We start from the raw sequence: 24707 nt of genomic DNA, 5'->3' as shown, positions 1-24707 counted from the left end.
TAAATTATTATTATTTTTTGTATTCTATAAACTACTGACAACATTTCTTTCTGTTGGAATTCAACAGACACTGGAATGGCTGCCATACATATAGAGATAAAGATTTAAGGACAATGTGGAGTGGTCTCTTAATTTTGTCCGGAGCAGTATATTGATCTTTATCTTAAAATGTATTGTAACATTGTAATACTGCTAGTAATCCCCTCTTTCCTTTTATAAATGAACCACTTTTCTGATACTTATTATAATGTAACTGTAAGGCTAAGGGGAAGGATATTTGTGACACATCTGTAAGCGGTTGACCAATCACAACAGAGCTGGCCAGCTAACCAATCAGAGCAGACTGGGCCCTGGTTCCAGACAGAGGGTGAAAAGAGCTGCTGCAGCACAGGCAGTAGTAGAACATTAAAGCATGGAGACATTTACCAGGAGAGACACTACATACTGATATGAGCAGAATATTTCCTCTTTAAAGTAGGAGTGTGGCAGGACTCAACACAGTTTGTATTGTCTGTCCCTCCAGCTCCAGCTCCCGTCGTGAACCCCAGACTCCTCCGTCCTCCAGGGAGGGACGTCCCTTCTGCCCCAGGGAGGAGGAGGTGGAGGAGGAGGCAGCGCCTGAATACTACACCGCCAACTCCTTCCAGTACCAAGACACCCAACTGTAGCTGTGCCAGCCCTCAGCGTCCTGGACACATGTACATGCACTGCATATGCGGTCTATAACACACATACCATTCCATCATGCCCTGCACAACAAGCTGCTGACTTTGAACAAACTCTCGCTTCTTTGATATTAAAGGACAAAAACTTTTATTTTTGATTCACAGAAGTTTAAGCAATCTCACTATCCATTTGGATATGAACACTCACCTAACTGTGTATGTTTATTCGATGGTTTCTTCATTCTTTACTACCTTTAAAGGGTAAACTGAGTGATCAGGAACCACTTGTTTTCTGGCCTATGCAACTCTTCAGTTCGTGCACAGCAACTGAAACGTATTACCACAAGTTTTGCCCTCACGAAAACCTCAACAAACCTAAAAACCACAATGCGCTTTATCACATCTCTCCCCATCTTTTTCAAGCTACTATTATTGCCAGCTACGATCAATAAATGTTACCTATATATTATGATATTAAACGTATATATGTATATATATATATATATATATATACATATGCACAGTATATATATGTATTTAAAGTCAAGTGTTTATACTCTGTCTTTGCATTCCTTCGTATATGACAATGCCTGTGTATACATACAGTATATATCTATATATAGTCTATCTAGTTACACTGGAATTTGTAATAATTTTTTGAAGTGCCTTTTTCTTTCTCAGTCCCGTGAGGTTCGGGTTGTGTTTCCTCTGCCCCTCAGCCGCCCAGCCGTACTAAAACCTCTGCTGCTGTCAAGCTTAAAGGGAAACCAGGGAACCAGTGACACCAAAATCTCAATGCTGAGCCCATTCACCACACACTGAACTGTCTGCAGCCAGGATTTAGAAAGAGCTCACACTGTCTGAATGCTAGAATCCACCCACAGCAATATCAGTTTGAGAGTTTACTTTAATAAGAGTATTAAAAACTGTTATCTGTAAAGGCCCGGTCACTCCAGGATTTAGGTGGCAAACAGATGTCAATAGAATCTGCAAAACTGGTGGAATAGCTCGAAGGTTAGGAGTTTGATTTTAGTGAACTAGCATTAACACATAGTGACTTGTTGACATGCGTATCTTTGAAGGAAACAAGATGCAGACTGTCAAAACAAAAAGAGGCTATCATAGCTTGCTAGCTCTGGTGCACTTAAGGATTTGATATACTTCTGAGGCAAAAAGTCTCAGAAAAACTGAAATGCTTTTGTTGAAGCCCAACTGTTTCCAAGTTGGCATGTTGGCAGCTCAATACATCCTTGAGTTAGCTCAACAGCTACAGGAGCTTGTTAAATCCTCCTGTAAAAACTTACTGCATCACTTAGCTGCGAGCTAAACTCATTTTAATGCCGTATTTTTGCTGAGCCTTTTCTGGTGTGACCGCGCCTAAAGATTGCTTGTCGTCATTGTTTTCTTCTTTGGTGCTCAGCATTCATTGCTGTTCTGCTTTAGTACCGCCAAGCCAAAAAGGGTTTGCCAGTTTTTACTGAGTGGCCAGTAGCGTGATGTCTTTAGCCTGGGATTGTTTTGTTGGTTGACTTTCTGCAGGTGATGCCCTTTCCTGTCTGTTCAACCATGGAGGCTATCACTGCCTATGCTAACATCCCTGTTAAATGATATGGTTGGTGACATTCTACATTTTTCTTATTGTCAACAAATCCCATGTGCAGACCCAAACCAACAATGAATGTATACACTAACAAGTATTGTGTGTGTATTCAACACCTGATACTGAATATCTTATTTCTCTGTGCCATAGAGCTCTAATGTTGGTCAAAAAACTGTAAGAGGCTCGACCAGAGCAGCAAGAGTGGATTAATTCACTGCTGTTAGTACTGCAGTCCCCAACAAATGCACTATTTCCTCCTGTTTGAAAAGTAACTAATGTGTTCAGTTCTTTGAAAAAAATAAACTATATATTTGTGAGCTTTTTAAAATATATATATTTATGTCTTCAGAAGGAACCAGAGAGTATTGAGTGGCGGACTGTCGCTTTTGTGACAATAAGAAGAATATGGAATAACACCAGCCTTATTTACTAAAGCTGTTTCCCATTTTTGATACTTGAAGCCTGAATAAAGTGGTGCAGGAATGAGTCCTAAAACCAGGAAATTAGGTTCACACTCCAGGTTCCCTCGTCTCAAAATCAACATTTTTTGGAGCATTAATGCTTAAGAAATGTTCATGTTTTGTTCTCCCACATAAAATACATCAGTAAATACCCCACTGGTAAATCTTCGAAGCTTTTATGTGTGTTTAAAACGGCGGTTGCTAACAAGTGACTAAACGTCATCACGTCAAACATCAGCCGCCTTTAGCTTAGCGGGGGTGACTTGCAGCCATGTGACCGTGATGTAGTTTATTTATAGTCTAGTGATAGCTGTTTACTTCTGCCGATTGCATTTGTGATTCAAAAATCATAAAGAAATTGTAACATGTGGAGATTGTCCTGCTGAACAAATGTGGGTTAGCCACAGATCTTATTTTCTGCAATATTCCAAAAGCTGAATAAAAATCTCATTACTTTTTGTCGGGGGAGCCCTTCCGTTGCTCTCTCCCTGGTTCTGACAAAAAATATATCATCACTGGGGAGGGAATCCAACCCTGTCTGAAGGCATCTTCTTTTATTTGTCCAAAACAAAACTGCAGATGATATGACTTCCTGTGTGCCAGCAGACATTTACCTGCACAAGCCTATCAGACAGGGAAAGCAGCAAGGACAGGATAATGAGCTGGCCCTGTTGATTGAACAGTCATCCACAGAGGTCTTCAGCCAGAAGGACATCTGTGATAGAGGACTTCTGAAGCCACACATGGTGTGTGTGTGTGTGTGTGTGTGTGTGTGTGTGTGTGTGTGTGTGTGTGTGTGTGTGTGTGTGTGTGTGTGCGCGCGCGCGTGTGTGTGTGGTGGAGGCAGTTTTATTTGGGCTCCACCATCAGTATGAATGAATGGTGTCCCACATGTTTCAAATATGATTGATTGTATATCTCAGATCACTGTTCAGCTCCAAACATGAGCTGCCAAGTGCTTACCGTCCGAAGTGCTAATGAGTGACGTCCCTCACAATGCACCGGCACTGAACTCATGGAGTATAGTGTATGTAGAGGGTCATGGCAGAGGGTAATACTGTAAATGAAACAGAGAGAATGAGAAGAATGATTGGACTGTGTATACTGAGTTTTTCCATGTTTTCACCTTAAAACACCAAATAAAACAAAAACTCTTAACCACGAGTAGTGCATGGACTGTGATCATTTTCACAACAAGGGATTTCATAACTACCTGAGTCATTAGTATGAATTATACAACTTTGAAATGAATGAAAGTACTTCTTTGTGTTTCCACAACGTTGTGACAGCAAGAACCCAAAGTTTCTAAAACACACACACTTACAAATATATAAATAAAGTATGTGTATGTTGTCGCATTCTTTATTAACATCACGTTAACCAGCTATATGTGTGACGTATTGTTTATACTCACCATACTTTTAATGAGCACCCGTTTGCTGTCATTGGCCGTTTTTCACACCAGCAATAAGCTGTAATTGGCTCAAGTTTTTATATCTGACCATCAGAAGAAAACGGCTAATGCCACAATGATAACAAAAACCACATACTCACTCAAGGCATTAATGGTAAATAACTAAAATGTCACATGTTTATAACCAGGTAGTGTTCCATGACAAAGAGTTGTATATAATGTCTAATGATTTTGTAAGCTGTTGCCTCATTATCAGACTTGCTTTGGTGGCCAGGCTTACATTGTACATGTAATACAAGATAAACTTCATTTATTGTGCTATGTTGTCCATCTTTGTCAGTTCAATCTGTAAAATAAATAAATATCTTGGAAATATGCATCAGGGGACGTTACTTGTGCAACAGTCAGACCGTTAATCACAACTTTCCAGCAGCTTTCCAGTTGCTGAACCCTAGTGGCAAAAACATTAACCACCTCAATCTGAAGAACATGGCTTCACAGGAATAAGAGCAACTTGAGCACAGCTGCAACGCAGTCCACTATTGTTGTTGTGAGTGATATTCACACTGGCATTGCTGAGAAAAGCAGCGATATAAACTGTGATGTCATGACTTAGTATGCAATTTATTTAGCTATTTAATTGCTACCGGTTTTTAGCGATGGGTGAGTACTTATTTGTATTTATTTCAGTGCTTTTTTCTATTTATTTAACATGTTAGCTCCTCTTTATTATTATTTGCCTTTTTTATCACTTTGCTGTAACGCTGTGGAACAAATAAAATAATTCTGATTCTGATATGTAAAATAAAATGAGAGGAGTGTGTAGAATGTGGTGGAAGATAGGGTGCCCTTTTTCTATTCAAGCCCGTGCTCTTCACAAGTTTGCACACGGCCCTGATCCAGTACCCCTCCTTGCTTGGTGAACAAATGTACTGTAATGTCTGTGGTGCAATCTAAGGCTTCAAGTGTCCATTTCATTTCGGGGTGGTATATTCTGAAGGTTTCAAGAAGACCCTGCCTGTTTACATGTTACACATGGCTGCTATGCCCCTCCCCCGTCCTCACTTTTCTCAACCCGCTGCCAAAATATGTGAAAGTCAATCCAAGCTGCAGCTCCATGCGCATGTTATTTAAAACTGGACACCATCATGGCAGGCGCGGCGGGCAGCTCCACTGAGCTCAGCGAGGATCCACCCTTTAGCCCGAGAAACATCGCTTCTGTGGAGGACTAGAGCTCCGAGCCCTTCTGCATTTTTCTCGAGGCTTAGTATGTCGCTCCCGGTGGTGCTGCCGGGGTCTTGCTGTCCGGTTATCGGGGCATCGCAGCTTTCGGAGCCGCCTTACCGAAACCGACCCCGTGGCTTGTCCGCCTCTTCCCGGAGTGCCGGCGGGGGCTCTCGGCTGCTGCTGCCCGGGCGGCCGCTGCTCTCGTTGGGCTTGCTGCAGCTGCTGCTCGGCGGCTCCATGGTGGCGCTGTGTTTCGGAGCTCTGTCCCTCAGCAACTCACCCCCCATCCGGAACTCATGTCCCTTCTGGGCAGGCTCCTCGGTAAGTTTCAGTGTGCATGACAATTGTGCCTGTAACTTTATCGCAGGTCACCAAACACCCCTGGCATAGCCTATGTATAGTACATCCGGTACATTGTATGAACACTTTAATATAAATACCATTTCAAAACGGAAGTGTCACTCAGGATGGATCTGTCAGATGCTTCCACATGTGTCCCTGTCAGAGCCACTGGAGAGGGACTATTATTTAACTGGAGTGTATGGTGGCAAAAAAAGTGCCAGAGGTGGGAAGTAACGCAGTACATTTACTCAAGTTAAGAATTCATTTTGAGGTACTTGTACTTTAATTGAGTATTTCCATGTTATGCTACTTTGTACTTCCACTCCACCACATTTAAAAGTGAAACAATTGTATTTTACTGCACTACATTTATTTAACAGCTTTAGCTACTTGGATCTATAAAAGTTAAACTAGTGGACCAGGATTCTAATTATTTATATATTTAACAAAAAGTCCATCAGAACTGTGTTTGTCCAAAACAGTAAAATGCTACTTGATGCACCTCATTATCTAGAAATATCACATGTATACATAATCATATACACACTTAAAGGCAATTTTTCTGCGCAATGATTACTTTAACTTGTTATACTTTAAGTACATTTTGCTGATTTTTTAAATGTTTTTACATTTTATTTTATATCTTTATTTATTTAAGTAAGAGGATTTTTATTTTCAATGAAATATTTGGACAATAATATTCGCACTTTTAGTAAAGTAAAGCATCTGAATAATTCTTCCACTTCTGCTTATTATACATTAAAAATACATCCATAACGCTTCATTTAAGTTGTGGTCAAGCATCATCCCTTAGAAAGTTACATGTGGATTGTCACTGCATTATTTTCTGTGTACTTCTAAAGGATATTAGAAAACAGTTTAATAGGATACATGTATAATGATTATTGTTGGCCGGAGGCAACAGACCAGATAGTTTTATTAATTGCAAGTTACATGCTTATTAGAAGTTAATTACGTTGAGTATTATTTTCTTTGCATTAAACTAATTGTGGGCCTATAATATTGTTGGTATCACTTTATTCCACTACATTTATTTTACAGCTTCAGTAACAGTTATACTTTCAGAATATAAATCAACTACAAAATCATGATGTATTATTATAGTTTAGCTTTAGCTACACATTGTTGTGGAAATGCCAAAATTCTGGTAAGAAATCAACACATATAGAAGTAAAACAAAGTTGTGTTATTCAATAAAAGGTGAACCAAATCAATAACATTTAGTTGAAAGGACTTCTGCTACAGGGATCTGACCATGAGCACTCCCTCAAAGAACTGAAATGTTGACTTTAATTCAATTATGTCAACAGATTTCACATGACTGTATTAGGTGAGTTGAAAGCAATAACATTAAGTTAAAAATACAAATATTAGTTTCAAGGTAATATAATTGCTTTCAACTCACCTAATAGACATACTGTATGTGACATTTCTTGACATAATACATCTAATTAAAGTAAACGTTTCAGTGTTTTCAGTGCAGGTGTGAACATTAGAGACTTTGTTGCTTCTGACATACAACTTGCTTTTGACCGCACATATGGCTTTAGACTTCTTCAAATGCAAATGGCACAACTTCCCAATTTCCAGGCATTTTTTAGGGCCAACATCCCATATTTCAGGAGGTAGTGTAGCTGACTCTGTCAAACAAACACACATTCAAACAAATCCTATCAGATATGATTTGTCATACTGTGCTACATAATATACCTTGTTTTTAAAATTTAATTTTTACAACTTACTTTTTCTATTAGATAGAACATTTGAAAAGTTTCCTCTTGTTTACTTTCATAACATAATGACTCACATCACTATGTAACACCTGGGCTTCTATTGGCTAACGCTCCAACACATTGTACATGATAGTCTTAGGGGCCTCTTTAAGGCTAAATAAATTCCCTTTTTATCACATTTTCCTTGTGTGTCTCCAGGTCATTCTGTCCGGAATCGTAGGCCTTACAACATGGAGAAGGCCCATGCTGCTGCTGGTAAGTTAGATGCTCCATGTCCTTATATAAAGCAGTGCCCTACTTCTGTAGCATATCCATATATCACATGTAGATTAGGAAAAGTCAGATATGGAACAATATGGAAGAGCAATCTATGGTAAAAGGATGCCTCCACCTCTATCTGATACTTTCTGTTATGGTCAGTTTGGTGATGCTGGTGGTTACCATAGTAGCAACAGGTTTAACACTAGAGTGGCTGATGGTATGTGTGTTTTGTGGAAGTGGCGAAAGGAATTTCCATTTTGCTTTATTAACATTTTCCTACTAGTTCTTCTGGAACAATTTGTGGGAAAATTAGTACATTTTATATAAAGTGCTAAAGAAAATGCATATGAAATGAGTTGTTGGTCTTCTAGAATTTCCATTAAATTGGATGTAAATGCATATTTAGAGACTCGGAGAGCTCACCAACAGTTGTAGATGTCCCATGGTTGTGTATGATTCCTAAAACAAAGCAAGATGTGAGACAACAGAGCAGCATAATGATGGAATGGGAGTGTTCTGCAACAAGTCAGTCTTTAAAAGTTCTGAAATATCTAGTAACTGTGTCTGCAGACAGTTAAATGCAGTTATGATAGTGGGGATGTCAGCAGGACAGTGCGGCCTCTATTGTTCTGCAATACCCAACTGACTGCTCCCACATCGACGTAGCTACATAAAAACAAAAACAATTGAAGGCCTTATTTCATGTGTGTGAACATTTACTGAACATTACTATCAGAATCATTAAAGCTGATTCTGATAGTAATGTATTAAAGTTTATTTTTATTTATGCAATGATGGGTTCATGACTTGTTGTTATAAACCAATAAAAAGTATCAGAAAATAGACAAGTTCAGTATTGATAAGGTGTACTTTGAAACTTCCCAATATTGTCAGGTTATACCACAAGGGAAGTTGAGGGAGAGGGACTGTGAGGAGGGAGAGTTAGCTAATTCTTTGTGGTCTGATAAACATGAAATTGATCAAATTGATCAAAAATTATGTTTTAACACATATTACATTCCATATTAAGAAATATTGCTCTTACTGCAATTTGAATATTGCACATACATTACATATATTTAGAATTTATACACTTTGGAATGCTGCAGTCTGATTTTAGGGCGCCACTAAAAATACATCCAGTGGGGAAGAGTGCCACCCTTACATCAGTTTGAGAGTTAGAAGGCTGATTTCCAGTCAGCTGTAGCACAAATACATTCTTAACCTCCTATTAGGGATGGGTGTCATTAGGATTTTAACGGTGCTACTCTTCTTACCGGGACTCCTTATCGATCCGGTACTGTATTGGAATCCTCATTGGTTCTTTTGTTACTTTTTAAGGAAAAAGCAAACAGAACCAACACTGCTTTTTTAAGGAAAAAGCAAACAGAACCAACACTGCTTTTTTAAGGAAAAACAAACAAGAGAAACAAGTTTCTACAGCAAACAAAGCAATGTTTTTAACACATTTGTAACATTAGAGACTAATGTGAGGATGTAAAGTAAAACAAATGAAATAAAAAAGGATTTACGGCGAAAGAAAATACAGGGACGCAACACAGATGGGACGTGCAGGTAGGCTCCAAAAGGTTGGTTTATTGTAGTTTTAGTATTCTGAAACTTTAACCAAACTATTAGCTGGTTAATGGTTAACTTTAATTATTTAAGTAACCTATGTTTGTTTAATTTAGTTAATTCCGTGTGTTGACACTAGGTAGCTAGCATACACACCTGACCAGCAAAGCACTTATTGCAGTTTTGACAATGAGCATCATCCACATCGGTCCTTGTGAAGTTTAACCGCACTTTAGAAAGCCGTATTCTCTCTCCCATTGTCACTTTCAGATCTCTGTGGAAGTGTACGGCAACAAGCAGCAGCATTGAAATTTGAGTGAGCGATTGTAGAAACATTCTGTAATGGAATTTTTTTCCAGGACCGATAGCAAAACCGATATGGTCGGAACATATCGATGCAATAGTCTTTTAAAATGTAGCCCCATTTGAACATTGGTCTTTCTTGCAAAAGAGTATAAGGGTAGGTGTGTTGTGTCTTAATAGTTGTCCTTGTTTGATGTTGCAAATGGAGCTGCTATGATGCAAAGAAAATGTCGGACTTGACTGAAGTATTATCATATTGATAATTTGAGTTGGACTGTTGAGTAAGATAATCTCATGTCACCTCCCTGTTTGTACATGTTCCATTACAGCAACTGTGTATCTCCCAACATGTGTTCACATCTTTATTCTGTCTTGTTTTACAGAATATGTCCACAGCACCACAATAATCCATTCTCCCTTCCTTTTCCATCACCCCCTGTCCCCATCCTTCCATCTCCAGGTCAATGTGTTTGTCCTGCTGTCTGTGGTGTGTGTGCTCCTTAACCTGGCTGGATTCATCCTGTGCTGCCAGGGAGCCCAGCTGGTGTCCAGTATGACCAGCTGCCAACTGGTGAGGTTGTCCCCTCTGTGTTCTCCTAACTCTGTCTCTGCTACTCTCGGCAGTGAATGTAATGAAATCCTGCTTCCCAAGTTGATGTATGACCAGTTGAACCAGTTTACTGGGGGAGGATATAGTGTGGTGCACTGATGGTGTTTTTTTGTAGGCCGATCCAGAAGTTATCATGGCAAGGACTCCTTCAACGATAGGATTTTCCCATTGGTTTTCAGAATATTGCAGTGGCTAACAACTGTTAATGATGCTGAAATGTATAGTTCTGCAGGATAATCACAACTTTTATTATAGTTGAAGCATAAATGCAAGTACCAGACATATAAAGCTAACGTTAGGCCTTGAACTAACTACCTCACTTTTGCGAGGCTGTGCATCACCACTGCTAAGCTAAATGCGGCTAATGATGGGTGTGATAACATTTAGTTGTCTTATTTACACACTTGTCAACAACTGCCATTTTTATGACACATCAAAACCAGTGGGGTATTTACTCAGGTATTTTATATTGTTGAAATAAAACATCAAAATCTCTTCAGCTTGTGTTAACCACAGAATTTATATCAGCAATCTTACCAAAACGCATTCGAGAAAACGTTGATTTAGACAACAGAACAGGAGGAAGTAAAATCCTTACAAATTTCCGGGTTTTTGGAATCATCCCTGCTCCACTATAACTAGAGGCGCATTGATGATTGTCAGGTGATAAAGCAGATTCTGTGCCAGTCTGATAAACATACAGTGAACAGCGGAACAGACAGTAACCAACTTTTTGGATGCAAAACCCACACTCAGTGTTGCTAACTGTCTCACTAAAATTAGAACCTTTTCAGAGCCTCTTAGAGACTTATACAGACCATCAGGAAAAAGGGAGGAGATTATATTAAATCATGTTATATTGTAATCCATTTCCGATGCTGCACAGAGTACTGACAGTGAGCATCCTTGTTTCACCCTAGCAGTTGATTCCAGGTCATGTTTATTCCATTCCAGTGGGTTTTATCTGAGCTTTGGGACATATCCAGTTCAGATAAAGACCAGATGTACTAAAGCTTTTGAATTGTGCAATAATATGCAGAGACATGTTAACAGTATTGCTCTGGAAATATTTGAGTGTATTTTGTGAGGAAATCTGTCCGGGATTTACAACAGCTGATCATCTTTAAATGGATGAGGGAAAAGTTATTTCTGGGGATTAGAAGGAGGAAAGCCTGCAGTTTTCTGACCACATTTAATGCACGTTATTGTATGCATTATTTGATATATTACTTACACAGTAAGTTGCCTAAGCAGATGACAATATGTTTGGATTTATTTTAATTTTATTTTATCGATAGTTTTTATCGATCCTTTTTTTCACAATTAATTTGTTGGTATTATTTACCCATATGATTATGTTGTAATAATGTCTTTTTTTTTTAACATAATTTATGCTCTAATTCATTGAACATTGTAGGTATGTGTATTAAACATTGGGATGGTGTTGTACAGTTCTTCATTTAGTCTCTGAGCAGAGAAAAGGATTTGCAGGTTTGCTGCAGGAAAGGCGTTGAGTCTTTTCAGGCTGGAGCTTGTGTGTGTGACCTTTTGACCTTTCCTGCTGTTGTGTCGTCGTTTCTTCCTCCGTCTGCCAGGTTTCCTCTCCTCTGTCTCTATCCTGTCGCTATGTTTTTCACATATGCTCTCTGTGAGGATGTACAGGGACAAGATAGATGGGGTTACACACTCTTTTGCACTCTGCGCTATAAATACTGGTGTGTGTGTGTGTGTGTGTGTGTGTGTGTGTGTGTGTGTGTGTGTGTGTGTGTGTGTGTGTGTGTGTGTGTGTGTGTGTGTGTGTGTGTGTGTGTGTGTGTGTGTGTGTGTGTGTGTGTGTGTGTGTGTGTGTGTGTGTGGTGTGTGTGTACCTATTTCCAGATCAAGTGCAGCAGCTCTCCCAATGTAGCTTCCTCTGGCGTCAGATGTAAACAGATCCTTTCTTCAGTAATCAATATTTCTCTATTCTCTTTTGCAGAGGTATCTTTGGGAGCATATCAACATTAATGTGTAATCACAAATCGAGGTATAAAGAAACGTTATTAAAGCAGAATTCAGTATAGCATCTGCTTGTTCCATCTGGATCAGATTAATATTATTGTCAAGTCTGTGTAAGTACACTAGGAATTAGACGAGGTTAGCCTAGCTCAGCACAAAGACTGGAAACTGGGAAACAGCTAGCGTGGCTATATCTAATATTCAAAAATAAAAAAGCTATTTTACTTTGGAACATACATTCTTTGTTTAACCTGGACCCAGAGAGAGAAATGTAAAAATGATTTGTGGTTTTAGGGGAGTGGTGTGATGACCTATCCCTTTAAGCATGCTAATAGCTCAGTCATTAACGCAACTTTGTAACACAAATATACTGCATTTATCTAATGCTTCACATAATTCTTTGATTTCATCTTGTTTATTTTGAATAGGTTTTACATTTCTGAAAATATGTTCCTACTTTCCGAGAGTGGAGTCAGAAAGTGGTTAGCCTAGCTTAGCACAAAGACTGGAAACAGGGAAACCACTAGCCTGGCTCTGGCTAACAGTCAGAATTACAAGAGCAGATCCTCTAAAGTTCACTGATAGACATGTTTGTTATTTGGGACATTATTTGTGACTTTAGGCGATGTATGTGTTTACTCATCCCCTAAAGCATGCTGATAGCTCAGTCACTGAAGCCACTGCTTAACACAAACATATTTCATTTATTTGAGGCTTCACAAAAGGCTTTGATTTCATCTGATTTACTCAAGTATATTTGACATTTCTGAAAATATTTTCCTACTTTCAGGGAGTCAGGATGTAGGTAGCCTAGCATAGCACAAGGACTTGAAACCTAGCTTATCTGTAAACATATATATCTTTTGCTTTAGCTTAGAAAGCTAGGAAATTCCAATTTACTTTCATTTGTTCTCTTTATTTTCTACAAGTATTATAATTGTTATTTACTGTGTGTCTATGTTGTTCCCTGCATACTTTTTCCAATGCTGTACCATAAACAAAATCCAGTGACTGTGTTTTCATTTAAGGTCATTTATAATTGGTGTCTGCTCCTGATGGGATGTCATGAATTAAGAAATGTTTGAAATGGTATTAAACTCCACCTTTATGTGTTTGTGTGTTTTAGAGTGAGGCCGGAGATGTGTGTTACTGCTGCTCCCTGTCTCCCAGCTCCAAATGTCCCGAGGAGAAGCTTCTGGAGCTCCACCCAGCCCATTCCTGCAGCACCATGAGGATCCTGCTCAAGGTAGCCTTTGAGCTAATCAGTGAAACACACATTTAATACATTTACACTTGTAGAAAAGGCTCCAAACGCGGTGAGGAGGGGCTAGCTCACGTGTTTTGTGTGACGTGGCACTAGGTCAGACGGTGGCCATTACAAGTAGTTGCGGGAAGGTTTCGGCGTGCCGTTTTGTGTTAGTGTGCGTAAATGACGGAAGACCATACATACACATACACACAGACCATTAAGAGACATAATAAAGAAGGTCAAGCATCATCTCAGCTCCTCATTTCTGGACACTGGACCCTTGGCCTTAAGTGGTGTTCTGGCCGACATACCAGGGTGAACCTAGTGATAAACTAGAGAACTACTGCCAACACGGAGTTACCTTTAACTCTCCACTACAACACTTACATGCTTTTGTACCTCTGTGCACACAGGGTGTGCTGTATTAGTGCTTCTGCAGCCGGTCATTACACTGTCATCAAAATATTCTTACATTGTTTTCACATTTATCTGGCCAGAAGGTTTTTTGATCATGAACACACCTAGCTTATGTAAGATAAGATAAGTCCAGTTTAGAATTCCTTTATACGTGTCGCATCTGAGAAAATTACATTTTTACAACAGCATACACGTGCAGATAAAGTGAGGGATGCACACAATTTTTTTATTTTATTTAACCAGGTAAAAGACCCATTGAGATCGTGATCTCATTTTCAAGGGTGACCTGGCCAAGAAGGCAGCAGCACACGTCATCAACATACAAGATACAAATACATTACAATAAATAGGGCCACAAGTGAATAAAATAACAACAAAGTGCAAGAGCAAAGGAATCGATCATAAGAAATAATTAGGAGCAGAGGCACCGTCCAAATATTTTTTGTTGTCGGTCCTTTAGGAACCGGCGGAAGACATTAAAAGATACAAGTTCAGACATTTGTAGTTCGGCCTGAAAATTGTTCCAAGTTGATGGGGCAGCAAAACTGAACGCTTTTTTCCCCAATTCCGTCCGAGCTCGTGGGATATGCAAACAGTAACTATCGCTGGACCGTAAGGCATACCGGGTTTCTGCTCCTTGTAGGAGTGAACACAAGTAGGAGGGAACCAAGCCAAGCAGAGCCTTAAATATGATAAGCAACCAGTGAGTTTCTCTGCGAGTGCAGAGTAAAAATCCTCAGTGCACTGTGATAAACAGTGTCCAAAGCTGATAGGCTTTTAGACGAAGCATACATGTACAGCACATCTCCATAGTCATCTAAAGGAAGAAAAGTTGACGACACAAGCAATTTGCGCACTCGCAAAGAAAAACACAGGTGATTTCTTTAATAGAAGCCAAGCTTTAGCCTGAGTTTTTTTTCCATGTTTTCAATATGTGATTTAAAGGAGAGCTCCTGATCTAAAAGGAAACCCAAATATTTGTAATTGGTGACAACCTCGATTGGATTACCTTGAGCAGTTATTACAGACGTACTTTCAGTTGAGTAAGGAGCTTTTGAGAAAACCATGATTTTCGATTTTTGGGCATTTAGAACCAGTTTGAGACTTTGCAGGCGGGCCTGTACAACATTAAAAGCAGACTGTAGCATCTCAAATGCATACACAACAGAAGACGCACAACAATAAATAACAGTGTCATCAGCATAAAAATGATAGGCAGCGTTTGACAAATTGACACAAAGATCATTTATATAAATAGAAAATTGTAAGGGTCCTAGGACCGAGCCCTGTGGCACACCTTTAGTGATCTCTAGTGAGGATGATGAGGCATTGGCCATCTGAACACACTGAGTCCTGTTAGACAGGTAGTCAGCAAACCAGGTAGATGCCTGGTTAGAAATGCCAATTTTCTTCAGGATACTGATCAATATCTCGTGAATAATATTACAATAATAAGAGAACACAACAAAAACAGAATTGCAGATCAGTACAGCATGGTACAAAGTAGCAGTATATTTGTTATAAAAAAAGAAACCGACCATATCTAATGAAAGAGTTGGCTTGTAGTGTATGCCAATTGTAAATAAACTGAGAGAAAAATAATAGGTATATTGCACGCAGTTCTATATTTACAGTGTTATTGCACATCAGGGTATTCAATTGTTCAAGGAACTCCCAGAGTTGGTTTAGAAGATTGTGCAGCCTGCTGTAAATATAGTGCTGATGACTCTCGGGTACCTGTGCAAGGGACATGCCCCCAAATCCTAATTGTATTAAATTGTGGATGGAGACTCACTGTTACTTTGATGTAATGTTTTATATCAATATAATATCCACTGATATAATGATTGGATGTTAAGTTGCAAGTTATAAAAATATGAAAAAGTCGGATGAAGATGAAGTATGGACCTAACGATTTCCGTACTACCTTTAATATACCGGGGAGTAAAGACAGATATTTAATGATCCATGATGTTATCTGACATCAGCTCAGTAATGATCACTTAGGGATGTTAAGCACTGTCCTCAGTTGTTAGGCTGTGTGAAGGTTAACAAAAGCACACACATTACTGTAGGTTCCTTATTTTGATTAGAATTACCTGATGAAAGTAAGGTCCAAGGAAGTCCAAATAGTGAAACCCCCGGTGAAAAAACGCTCCATCCTTTCCTGAGATCGATTTAAAAGAGGAGATGAAGGGGATAACGTGTGAAGGAATATAGGCAGGAACTGAACCTGCAGTGATTGTGGAAAGTAAATCAGGCTGCTCATTCATCATCGTTTCGTGCTAGAATATTAAGATAAGATAAGACAAGATAAGATACGATGAACCTTTATTTATCATAGGGAAATTCAGGTGTCATAGCAGTAACAGAAAAGACCGAAACACAGAAACTACACATGGGATAATAAGAATACAAAAAATATAACATGTAGTAATAGTATGAATCGAAATAACAAACATGACATGAGTTAAATAGGTGAATGTGCATATTTACAGATATTTATACTGGTTAAATATATATACATATACTGTTTCTGTGTCTGATCTGATGGTGTGTTTTTCTCTCTCAGAAAGTCTTGTTTGCACTGTGTGCTCTGAACGCCCTGACCACCGCTGTGTGCCTGATGGCCTCTGCGCTGAGGTACCTGCAGATCTTCACAGCGAGGACACCCTGCATGGTATGATCCGCTACAGGCAGCAGCATGGCTCATGTTGGCCATCACCTTCACTGCGCTGGCACCGTAATTTACTCTTTTGAAACATCCAAATTCTAAAGGATATGAGACGATGAGGTTTTTATATATAACTGTGTGTCAGCTCTTACCTAGACAGCCAGTCATTTCAGTTATAATTATTTTCAAAAATACACCTACTAGCTCTAAGGCTTGCTAATAACTATTGTTTATTGATTATTGATAAGAGGCCCCTGCTGATTCTTTGTCTGTCCCTTCTGGAGTTCATAGTGTATGCTTTATTGAGTGTGTATACAAACAGAAATGACTTGGTTTTATTAACTGGCTACGGACAGCATCTTGCCCACAGGCCATGTGTTATAACGTCTAAAGAAGTGCGTCTGATGTAATAGAATAATGTGGTGAAGACTTATTTTTGTAGGGCGACCTGGAAGTCAGCATAGCAAAGGTTGCCTGGACAAAAGCAATGGGATGTTTCCATTGGATTTGAATTTTCGAAGAAGCTCTGTTGCAAATTATTATTTTTTAATCGTACACATTTTGTTCGGCAGGATAATGTCCACATAATAAGTAAGGGCTAATGTGAGGCCTGGCTGCACATTATCCAGCTCATTACACAGCCACACACTAAACAAACTAACAACTTGACTCCCAATATTAATTGCAATTATGTTATTGATTCTAAAATTGCTTCCACTAAGAAAAGAAAACTATGTTCCACGGCATACCAAAAGCTGGAAATGCTACAACAACAACTTCATTTAAACAGCAGCACTGATGAAGGTTTTCTTTTCCACTAACAAGTCCTTAAACACCGCCAGAGCCCATACTGTGTTCCTGTTAGCGTTTACTTACTGTCTTTCTTCTTCTGCTGTTCCTATTAGTGTTTACTTCCTGTCTTTTAACCTTTTCTCCTTTGATCCTCCTTAGCAGCAGTGTGTTATTGAGTACTAATAACCAAATTGACCCATCAGAATCAAGTATTCAACTAAGCCTTGTGATAACACCAATAATGAAAACGTTGTTGCATAAATGCAATTGCCAGAAATAAAAACGTTTATAAAGGAACTACATCATAGTCGCATGACCTCAGGTCACCACCGCTAAGCTAAAGGCGGCTAATGTTTGGTAAGGTAGTCTCATTTACCGCCTTGTTAGCAAACGCTTTTTTTATGTCACATAGAAGCTTTGCACATTAACCAGTGGGGTATCTACTGACGCATCTTGTTGCACAACGTTAAAATCTCATCAGCTTGTGTTATCATCAGACCTTATTTCAGGCATCTAACCAAAAATACACCAAAAAAATCATTCACTTCGAGACAAGCAAACAGGAAGTGCTAAAATGCTAACTCATTTTGGGGTTTTAGGACTCATTCCTGCACCACTCTATAGCTTTTAACATGGTGTATGATGTCACTGCTCTGTGATAGGACGAGCACAGGGCCACAGCTGAAGAGAGGGAGGAGCCTGCTCAGGTCCCTGACCCAGATGAGTTTGTGGCCCCAGCCCCTCCTCCTTCCTACTTCTCTACTTTCTACTCATACACACCACGCTTGGCCCGCCGGTAACTACCTCCCCCCCACCCCCACACACATACATCTTTATTACTCTAGTTTTTAGTGTCTATGTGTCACATGATAACTAGTTTATTGTGTGTGTGTTTCAGGATCCTCGGGGATAGTGTGATCCCCCTCCCTCACATCTACGGTGCTCGAATCAAAGGGGTGGAGCTCTTTTGTCCCTTGGACCCCCCACCTCCATATGAGGTTGTTGCTGGAAGCTCCGTAAATGCAGTCACACAGGTACACTTGATATTAACATCCTTTACACTATATTACATTATAAATGTTTGCAGTTACAGGACAATTTTTGTTCTCCTGCATCTGAAGATTATGAGAGCTCATTACAGAACAACAATCGAGCGAACACGTGTAATCTGAAAGATCAAGGATATAGGAAACTACGTGCTATATCATTACAACTATATAATAATAGATGAGAAACCTTTCTTTCATCCCAACAGCATCACAGATCACAGATAAGTTACTTATTTACACCTGCATCAAGGAGTTACTGCCAAAGTTACATCAATAAAGAATAAAGGTACATTTGGACACTAGTGGACATAACTAAAGCAGTGTGGGATGTGTGTTTCTCCCAGGAGACAGAGATCGCGCTGACAGAGCTGACCATAGAGGCGACTGCCTCTCCCTCAGAAGACTCAGATCCAGGTAGGACATATTCACACATCAGGGAGAGTGCTGATTGGTTGACAACTGCTGTAAATCTTTGTACTGCCCTGTGATCAGGCGGAACAAAATGCTGTGACAGTAGTGCTCAGTGTCCTGTACAGTAACTCCTGCTGTATCCTACTGAAACAACTGTAACGTTGTAACTGTATTAGGTTAGTTGAAAGCAAAAATATGAAGTTAAACCTAAAACAATTATTTAAACTTAAAATGATTGCTTCCAACTAACTTTACACAGTTATGTGAAATTAGTTTACATAATACAAGTGTTTGGAAGAGAAACTCCCTCTGGAGGGAATTTAGGATTTGTAGCCTTTGCAGACCATTTACATAAACCTATATAACACTCTAAAACATGTTTTGGAATGTGTGTTACATTTGTTAGTAGGAGCATTCATTAATAATTATTTTTGTTTCATTGAAAATAAATGTTCTGATACCAAGTGTGTCTATCTGTTTCTATTTAGTCTCACACAGAAGTCCCCAAGTGGTATCAACATCACCAGGCATCCCACTGCGTGCCAAGCCTCCACTCCAGCTCCATCCTCAGCTCCAGGATCAGCTCCAGCCTCAGCTCCAGCCTCAGCTCCAGGATCAGCTCCAGCCTCAGCTCCAGCCTCAGCAACAGCCTCAGCTCCAGCCTCAGCAACAGCCTCAGCTCCAGCAGCAGCTCCAGGACCAGCTCCAGCCTCAGCTCCAGCCTCAGCTCCAGGATAAGCTCCAGGATCAGCTCCAGGCTCAGCTCCAGGCCTCAGCTCCAGGATAAGCTCCAGCCTCCTCCAGCCTCCTCCTCCTCAGCAGCAGCCTCCCTCCCCAGCACTGAGCCACCGGAGGAAAGAAAGGATGCTCCGCTCCAACAGTGACCCGGTGTTGATAGACATTGCTGCTAAAGGTTGGCTTTTTTGCTCATTTGGAATTACGCAATCTTTGGAAGTTGGTATACAAATGTTGTGGAATTAACATATTTATGAAGGACATCAGTAGGACATTTAATTAAAGATCTTTATCGGAGGATTTACAGAAGTCCATCGACATTTATTCAGTACTTTATCTAAAAGCTATCCAATCACTATAACAACACAAATGCATAAAAAAGGTGTGTTACTGTATTTGGTCTTTACACCTATATATTAAGTCACCACAATACTCTCCATGGGTGTCAATATTAATTTCTTTTAATAAAAGAGTGCTAGCCGTGTTGATTTGAGTCCAGGAATTTACTTATTATATCCCATAAGTTGCTTAAGTTGGATGCCAGTACCTGTATATTTGGAGAAGCTGACCTCCCTCCCCCTCATGTGTGCAGTGCTGAGCAGCAGCGATGCCCCCCATGCAGCGTCTCCTCACACCACAGACTCCTCCACACAGACGTCCCAGCCCACACTGGCTGCTTGCACCCAGGGCCAGGTCACACTGCGGCGGGGCAACAACTGCGGCAGGGCACCCCGGAGACCCCGGCCGTCCTCTATGGTGGACTACCAGAGCTACCGACACACACAGCAGCTGGTCAGGAGGATCCTGGAGCAGCCGGCTGCCCAGGGCCTGACCCCTGAGGTGCAGGAGCTGGTGGACAGCATCCGGACCGTCCTGCAGTCTGATCAGGAGCACATGGAGGAGGCTGTACGCTGCGCCAGCTATATAGAACAGGTAGGAGGTGAAGCCGCTTTATCCACTACTCTCCCAAACTGTGGAACACCCTACCCAGGAATATCAGAGGCCAACTCGTCTTTTTAAATAAGCTTTTTATTAGCGACACCCCACTTTTAAATGATCTTTTAATCTTTATTTATTTTTATATTGTTTCATTTATTTTATAGATTATATAAAAAAATATGGAATCTAGCATTTTTATTTACGACATTCGCTTTTAAGTTGGTCTTTTTACCAGAGAAATACTGTTATCACCAGATAACAGAAACCCTGGTCCTGGCTATAACCTGGATGTCCATTTTGAACTTTCAGAGTGTTCAAACTGTTTTAAAAAGAGGACTTGATTTTAAATATTGGATAATGAAGTTTGTGCTGCTGTTGAACTCTATGTATTTGCTTCCAGGTGTTCACAGACTCAGAGATGGGTCCCAGTCAGCCCAAACCTCCCCAGCAGGCAGCAGGCAGCCACTCCCAGACGTTCCCTCGCGCCCCCAGGAGGAGGCCCGGTCTGCTGCACCTGCAGAGCTGCGGTGACCTCAGCTCCTTCACCTGTGAAGCAATCGAGTCTGCAGAACACAGAGGGAGCAGCAGGAAAGTGGGGTCCAGGGCAGGGTCCAGGGCAGGGTCCCGCCTGGAGCACCCTGACCGCCCCCACAGTCTGATCGGAGTCTGCAGAGAGACGGTGCTCTAAAGGGGAAACCAAATGTATTCAAATATGTGGCAACACAGCTAGATGCTGCGTAATCTGTTGCTGAACTCTGAGAGGAAACTGTTCTAGTACAACCACTGAGGAGGATCTGCAGGTGTGTGTGTGTGCCTGTGTGCCTGTATGTGCCTGTGTGTGCCTGTGTGTGTGTGTGTGTGTGTGTGTGTGTGTGTGTGTGTGTGTGTGTGTGTGTGTGTGTGTGTGTGTGATCATTTAAATCTTTTTTTTAAAGTTGCTTTGCTCTACTGTACTTTAGCATCCAGAGTAGTTATCATTTTGCAATTGTTCCACTCAACTCACAACAGCTACACTGAAAAAACTGAAATGTTGACTTTAATTAAATGTATTATGTAAACAAATTACACATAACTGTATTACATTAATTGAAAACCATAATATATAGTTTAAAAAATATTAGGTTCAACTTAATTGTTTTGCTTCTACAGACTGAATACAGTTATGTGGAATCTGTTGACATAATACATTTTATTGAAGTCAACAATTCAGTTTTTCAGTGTATACTATTCACCATATATAATATGTTGTTTTCTATGCTAAACATTTCAGATATTCTAGTGATATTTACTAATATTTCAGAATTGACACAAACCTTTGTAAATGTTTAATTTTTTTACTATAATTTGAAAATACAACAAAGTGGTGATAACAGATAATAATTATAAAACTATTTGAATACTTAATTATACACTGTACTATAATTATAAAAGGCTATAGACCAGGGACCCTCGGTCCCAGTTTAAAAAAGTATTTTAAAGTGATAAACCATTTAATAAAGTGTTCCCGGTAGCAGCCAGTGTAGCGGCAAAGCTGCTTGTGCAGGTTCCTCAAATCCAGGCTTTGCAAGTGAATTGTGGCAGTTCCAATGCAATGAATTGACTAAGTTCTGAAAACAATGAAGTGTGGGAACTCATGTGAAGCTTATGATGGCAAAGATAACTGTGTTTACAATGACTGTCTGTCCCTGTCGTTTAATTACCTTGAACACAGACGTTGTCTTATTTATTGGCAAGCAGAGTTAGATAAAACATTGCACATTGGAAATACAAACGTTTGTGGATTCATTTAGCTCTCCTACTAATTCTTATATTCTCCATGTCATTGGACTGCACTGATGTTTTTATCTTTGAAGCGGAGTTTTCCCATTTCGCTCGTGGTGCATCTGTGGGGAGAGGAGTTCTGAGGACACTGCCCACCTTCTCTGAATGGTTTATGTGAAGTTTTTGGCACACCACAAGGGCAAGCTGTCAAGCTAGGTCAGTGCTCAGCGGGATTATGATGGAGGTCAGGCCAAAGTCAGTATGTTCCTGCAGTTTTAGCTGACGGAGGAACGAGGCTTGAGCCAATAAATGACACCTGTTTTATCAGTACCCTCAGTACAGTACACCTTCTATATGCATACAGGAAGCCATGGTGTTTTTCTATGTGTGTGCCTTTTACTGACTGGACATTTCAGCTGTTGTCATGCATTTTATGAACATGTGCACATAGAGATCATTGTATATTAAACTTTATTAACATGGTCCTGATTCTATAAAGTCCCCAAGAGATCATGGTGGAATTGCTTTTTTTTTCTAAACCACTTTTTGTTGTATCAATTTAGCTTGTTATCATTTTTCAGTTCGCTTGCAACACATTCCTCAGTTTCAGCAGGGAACAACAACAGGAGCTACCTGAGCTCTGTGCTGAGGATGAGCCTGCTGCTTATAGCTATGGCTGTTGCAGGGACTATGGTTGAAGCCACGACCATGGAGACAGAAGTAGCCTGAATCCTAGAACATTTCTGAAGAAGGCCTTCAGCACAGCTTTGTACGAGTGAGGAGGAAAGTGTTCATGCATAGTGACCCGGTCTCTCTCCGCAGCTGCCGCTAGTTTTCCTCCACAATGAAATGTATCCTTAAACATAACATCCTGTGCTCTCATATTTTTGAACTCTTTATGTTGTGTTCGAAAGCTGTTTCCGTTGTTGGTCTTCGCGGGTTGATTTGACCCATGATTTAACTCAGTCCAAAACAATCAAAAATAATGACTATGATCCAATATTGTTTTTACTGTATCATAACTAACTTATTATGCGTTCATAACCATACAATCCTGTTGTAATTTGTATTTATGGCCCCACAACACGTTAAACCACATATTTTGAAAATAAAGAATGTGATTATATTCACTCATTAAATTCCCTATGGTGAAACAGTGGAATTGTATGTTATCTGACTATAATAGAGTTATATTAGAAAATGATTGTTACAGTGTAGGAAGGGGGTGGGGATGGGGTGTCTAAAGTCAGAAGAACACCAAATTACACACTTTTTTTGTGGGAGACCTTCAGACTTGACTAAAATTCAGTTTTGTAATGTTTATCAAGTTGTTGTAGAGGATATCATGAAGACTACTTCAGAAAAAAAAAACTAGAAGGTAGTAATTTTAACTTGAAATCGGTCACAGGAGATTTGAACACAACATAAGGGTTAAAACAGCCTGGAGGTCTTCCTCATCACCAACTATGCCAGTCATGGAAGATGATGGCGCTCGATGCAGGAAGTATAACAGATTTTACAGAAGAAACTCTGATTCCTCTGTCAATATAGCACGCTCTGAAAAATAAATAGCTTCAATAAACTACATTTACCATCACCACATCCGCACACAAATTTCTCTTTTAACTTACATTCACAAACAATGGTGATACAGTTTAGCGTGAATACTTCTCTTTTGCAGTTCCCCATGGTCTCTTCATCTTTCTTGCTTGCTTCTCGAGTTACGGTCATAAACAGAAGTATTGCTTCACATTTTGATCTGATAATGGTGCTTAAGGAGTCATAGAACTGCAGATGTCTGCTAGAATTTTATGATTGACTGACCTGAATTCCAAATAATTTATTCATTTAGGATAAACCTCTTGAGATGAACCGTTTTGTTTTAAAGGGGGTCCTAACATATAGGCCTAGTACCAACAGCAAGACGGTAACAAGCACACAATACATCCACAGACGAGACTACAACAAACAGAACTCAAAAACTAACGATACAAACTGGACATAACCACTGTATGGCCGCAGAAAGGCCATGAATAAATTAATTTCCCTAGCAATACACAAATAAATAAATATAAACTTAGTTTTTGTACTTAGCATGTACAGTTAACAGCAGAAAAGCAACAAATCATTTTCAAGCATTTGAAAATAATTTACACTTTGTATATTTGGTGGCAAAGGATTCCAATCTGAAGGAGCTTTAAACTTAAATGACCCCTATTATGCAAAATGCACTTTTTAATGTGTTTCATACATAAACATGTCTCCCATGTGTGACTCAGAAAGTTTCATCATAAAAGGTTGTGTCTCTTTCCTTCCTGATATGAAAGACGCTAGAAATTGGCGAACTAGGTTTGGTTCATACGTGATGTAAGGTTCATCTTTGACGTCATTTGTGGGTTGTACGGCATTAGCAACAAACCATCTGGTAAGCCCCTGCCCACCCTCTTACCTGAATCCCCTCCCGCAGCACCTC

General features: G+C 39.8%; 2 protein-coding genes across 5 annotated transcripts in view; both read left to right on the top strand.

The window, feature by feature from the left end:
- Positions 1 to 3890, top strand: part of LOC134873755 (tight junction protein ZO-2-like) — a 90716-nt gene extending 86826 nt beyond the window's left edge. For all 4 annotated transcript variants that reach the window (XM_063897586.1, XM_063897583.1, XM_063897585.1 and 1 more), the window contains one exon: positions 524 to 3890. In XM_063897586.1, the coding sequence (XP_063753656.1) occupies positions 524 to 668 (145 nt within the window). In that variant the 3' untranslated portion in view covers positions 669 to 3890. The remainder of the gene's footprint in view (positions 1 to 523) is intronic.
- Positions 3891 to 5063: 1173 nt separating this feature from the next.
- Positions 5064 to 22747, top strand: fam189a2 (family with sequence similarity 189 member A2). Its single transcript, XM_063897589.1, is given in 13 exon segments — positions 5064 to 5688; positions 7662 to 7718; positions 10063 to 10173; positions 13334 to 13453; positions 16446 to 16553; positions 18002 to 18135; positions 18238 to 18373; positions 18733 to 18802; positions 19288 to 19445; positions 19447 to 19602; positions 19604 to 19712; positions 20127 to 20467; positions 20874 to 22747. Coding segments are annotated over 13 exon segments (2067 nt in total). The 5' UTR covers positions 5064 to 5409; the 3' UTR covers positions 21162 to 22747.
- The last annotated feature ends 1960 nt before the right edge of the window (positions 22748 to 24707 follow it).

The sequence above is a fragment of the Eleginops maclovinus genome, chromosome 12 (genome assembly GCF_036324505.1).
Source record: "Eleginops maclovinus isolate JMC-PN-2008 ecotype Puerto Natales chromosome 12, JC_Emac_rtc_rv5, whole genome shotgun sequence".
Classification (NCBI taxonomy): domain Eukaryota; kingdom Metazoa; phylum Chordata; class Actinopteri; order Perciformes; family Eleginopidae; genus Eleginops; species Eleginops maclovinus.
Note: the sequence above shows the minus strand (reverse complement) of the source record. Positions and strands in the feature narration are given on the sequence as shown.